The following is a 2,044-nucleotide window of genomic DNA, read 5'->3' as shown; positions in this document are numbered from 1 at the left end:
AAAATTGACCGAACAAACAAAAAACACAACAAAAAAACAACCCCCAAAAAACCAACCAGAAATGAGTGCTGTGTTTAAGTGGCAACCCTCATGTGAAAATCTGCAGTGGAATTTGGTGCTGCACAGTGTTGGGATTTTCAGGACTGAACATCCCTGTCTGGATGCAGTTACCAGTCAGTTTTCAGTGAAATAACATGGATGCTGCTCAGCTCTCAAGGCCTTTCTAAAGCTTGTTTCTGGAGTGACTGTGAAGAATTTGAGCTCACTGAGCCTAGAAGTGCCGTGTGACTGGTTGACACTACCATCCGATAGGTGCTCTTAGCTTTGTGAAAACAGAAATCTCATCTTCTGCAAAGATGCAGGAGGGGAACTGGGTGTGCTGGTAGTCATTAGGTCTAATATTAAAACACAAGGAGATTGACAGGGGTGCGTGGGCTAATGCTGTGTTTCTTTGAATAATGCCCAGGTTCAGTGCAGGCTGCCAGTGCCTCATTTTACTAGAGCTACCAGTCAGGCACTTACAGTCCATTACTTTTGTGTCAAGACCTGCTTCATTCCCCTCTTGGCACACGTGGGATTTGCTTTTTGTCCCTTCAGAGGGACCTATTTGAGCTCACACAGTGCGGTGCTTAGAAGTGTATATTGGACGTGTTCGCGATTTGTTAGATAGCAGATGTGTCCTCTTGTGTTGCTTGACTTGAATCTCTTCTTTCAGGCACTACTACTTCTTCTGGCTTTGCTTTGAATCTTAAGCCATTAACTACAACTGGTGCCATTGGAGCTGTGACTTCTACAGCTGCCATCACCACCACCACAGCAACCAGGTGAGTATTTTGTTACAGCTGACTATTTCCCAACTGGGCCAAGAGGCAGTAGTAATGCTGGTATGTGGTGGAGGAAGGGGAAATGAGTGTTGTCATGTTCATAGTTTGTTTTTTGATCTTCTGTTCTGTACTGTCTTGCACTTCCTCTCAGCGCACCTCCAGTGATGACTTATGCCCAGCTGGAAAGTTTGATCAACAAGTGGAGTCTGGAACTGGAAGACCAAGAGAAACACTTTCTCCATCAAGCTACGCAAGTTAATGCCTGGGATCGGACGCTGATAGAGAATGGAGAGAAGGTAAGGTGACATCCAGTGTAACCTGGTTTTGCTTGCTTAGATCCTTCAGTGTTATAAATGCAGAAATCCACTGGGACTTTCTACTTGTAAAAAAATAGATGTGAATGATATCTGGATGCTTGTGAAAGCCTCACTGTGTGTCTGTTCTGCTCTATAGGCATTGACGCTTGGAAATCTGTTTTGTGAGATTACACTATGATAACAAGTTATCTTAGGGTGAAGCTTTCAAAGCCAACCTTCCGTTATTCTATTTTTGGTCTGTAAATCTTTATGTAACTGTTTCTTGTTTCTAGTAGACGTTTGTATAGCGCTGGCTTTCTCAGTTCCAGCATTTTTCTTTTATGGGTGGACTCTTGAATTTTCGTAGTATAATTAAGTGTCTTCTGTTTCCAGATTACTTCATTACACAGAGAAGTAGAGAAAGTGAAGCTTGATCAGAAGAGGTATGAAATGATGAACCCTTGAGATGGTTTTGTTTCTTTTTTGCATCTTGTTGCGTTGTGGTGTGTCAGATCTACAATGTACGTAACCTTTAAGTGGAGTAGTTGACATTTTCTCTTTTCAGGCTGGATCAGGAACTAGACTTCATTCTGTCACAGCAGAAGGAGCTTGAAGACTTGTTGACCCCCCTGGAGGAGTCTGTGAAGGAACAGAGCGGGACTATCTACTTACAGCATGCAGATGAAGAACGGGAGAGGACGTAAGACAAAAATCTGCTTTGGGCATGTGCTGAGCAGGCTAATGTGATGATCAGTCAGCAAGAAGCAGAGTTGGGATGCATGACAGTATTGATCTATCAACGGCCTTTGTCAAATATGTAATCCTGTTTTATGCATGGCAACTTAGATTTTACGCATTAGAAACAAGGGAATTGGGACTGGAAGCCCTTGAATGAGCATGAAAAGCTCTTTGGATGCTGGTCTA

The 2,044-nt window shown here is 43.1% G+C and overlaps 1 protein-coding gene across 1 annotated transcript; it reads left to right on the top strand.

Annotated features, from left to right (window-relative positions):
* Nucleotides 1-715: 715 nt before the first annotated feature.
* NUP62CL (nucleoporin 62kDa C-terminal like) lies at nt 716-1,820 on the top strand (the record flags this gene model as incomplete). The annotated part of the gene is made up of 4 exons (XM_009708717.1): nt 716-824; nt 976-1,120; nt 1,514-1,563; nt 1,686-1,820. Coding segments are annotated over 4 exons (439 nt in total), but the record flags the coding sequence as incomplete, so codon positions are not given.
* Nucleotides 1,821-2,044: the final 224 nt, after the last annotated feature.

This window comes from Cariama cristata, unplaced genomic scaffold (genome assembly GCF_000690535.1).
Source record: "Cariama cristata isolate BGI_N322 unplaced genomic scaffold, ASM69053v1 C11254738, whole genome shotgun sequence".
Lineage (NCBI taxonomy): Eukaryota > Metazoa > Chordata > Aves > Cariamiformes > Cariamidae > Cariama > Cariama cristata.
This window is presented reverse-complemented; position numbering and strand designations above follow the sequence as displayed.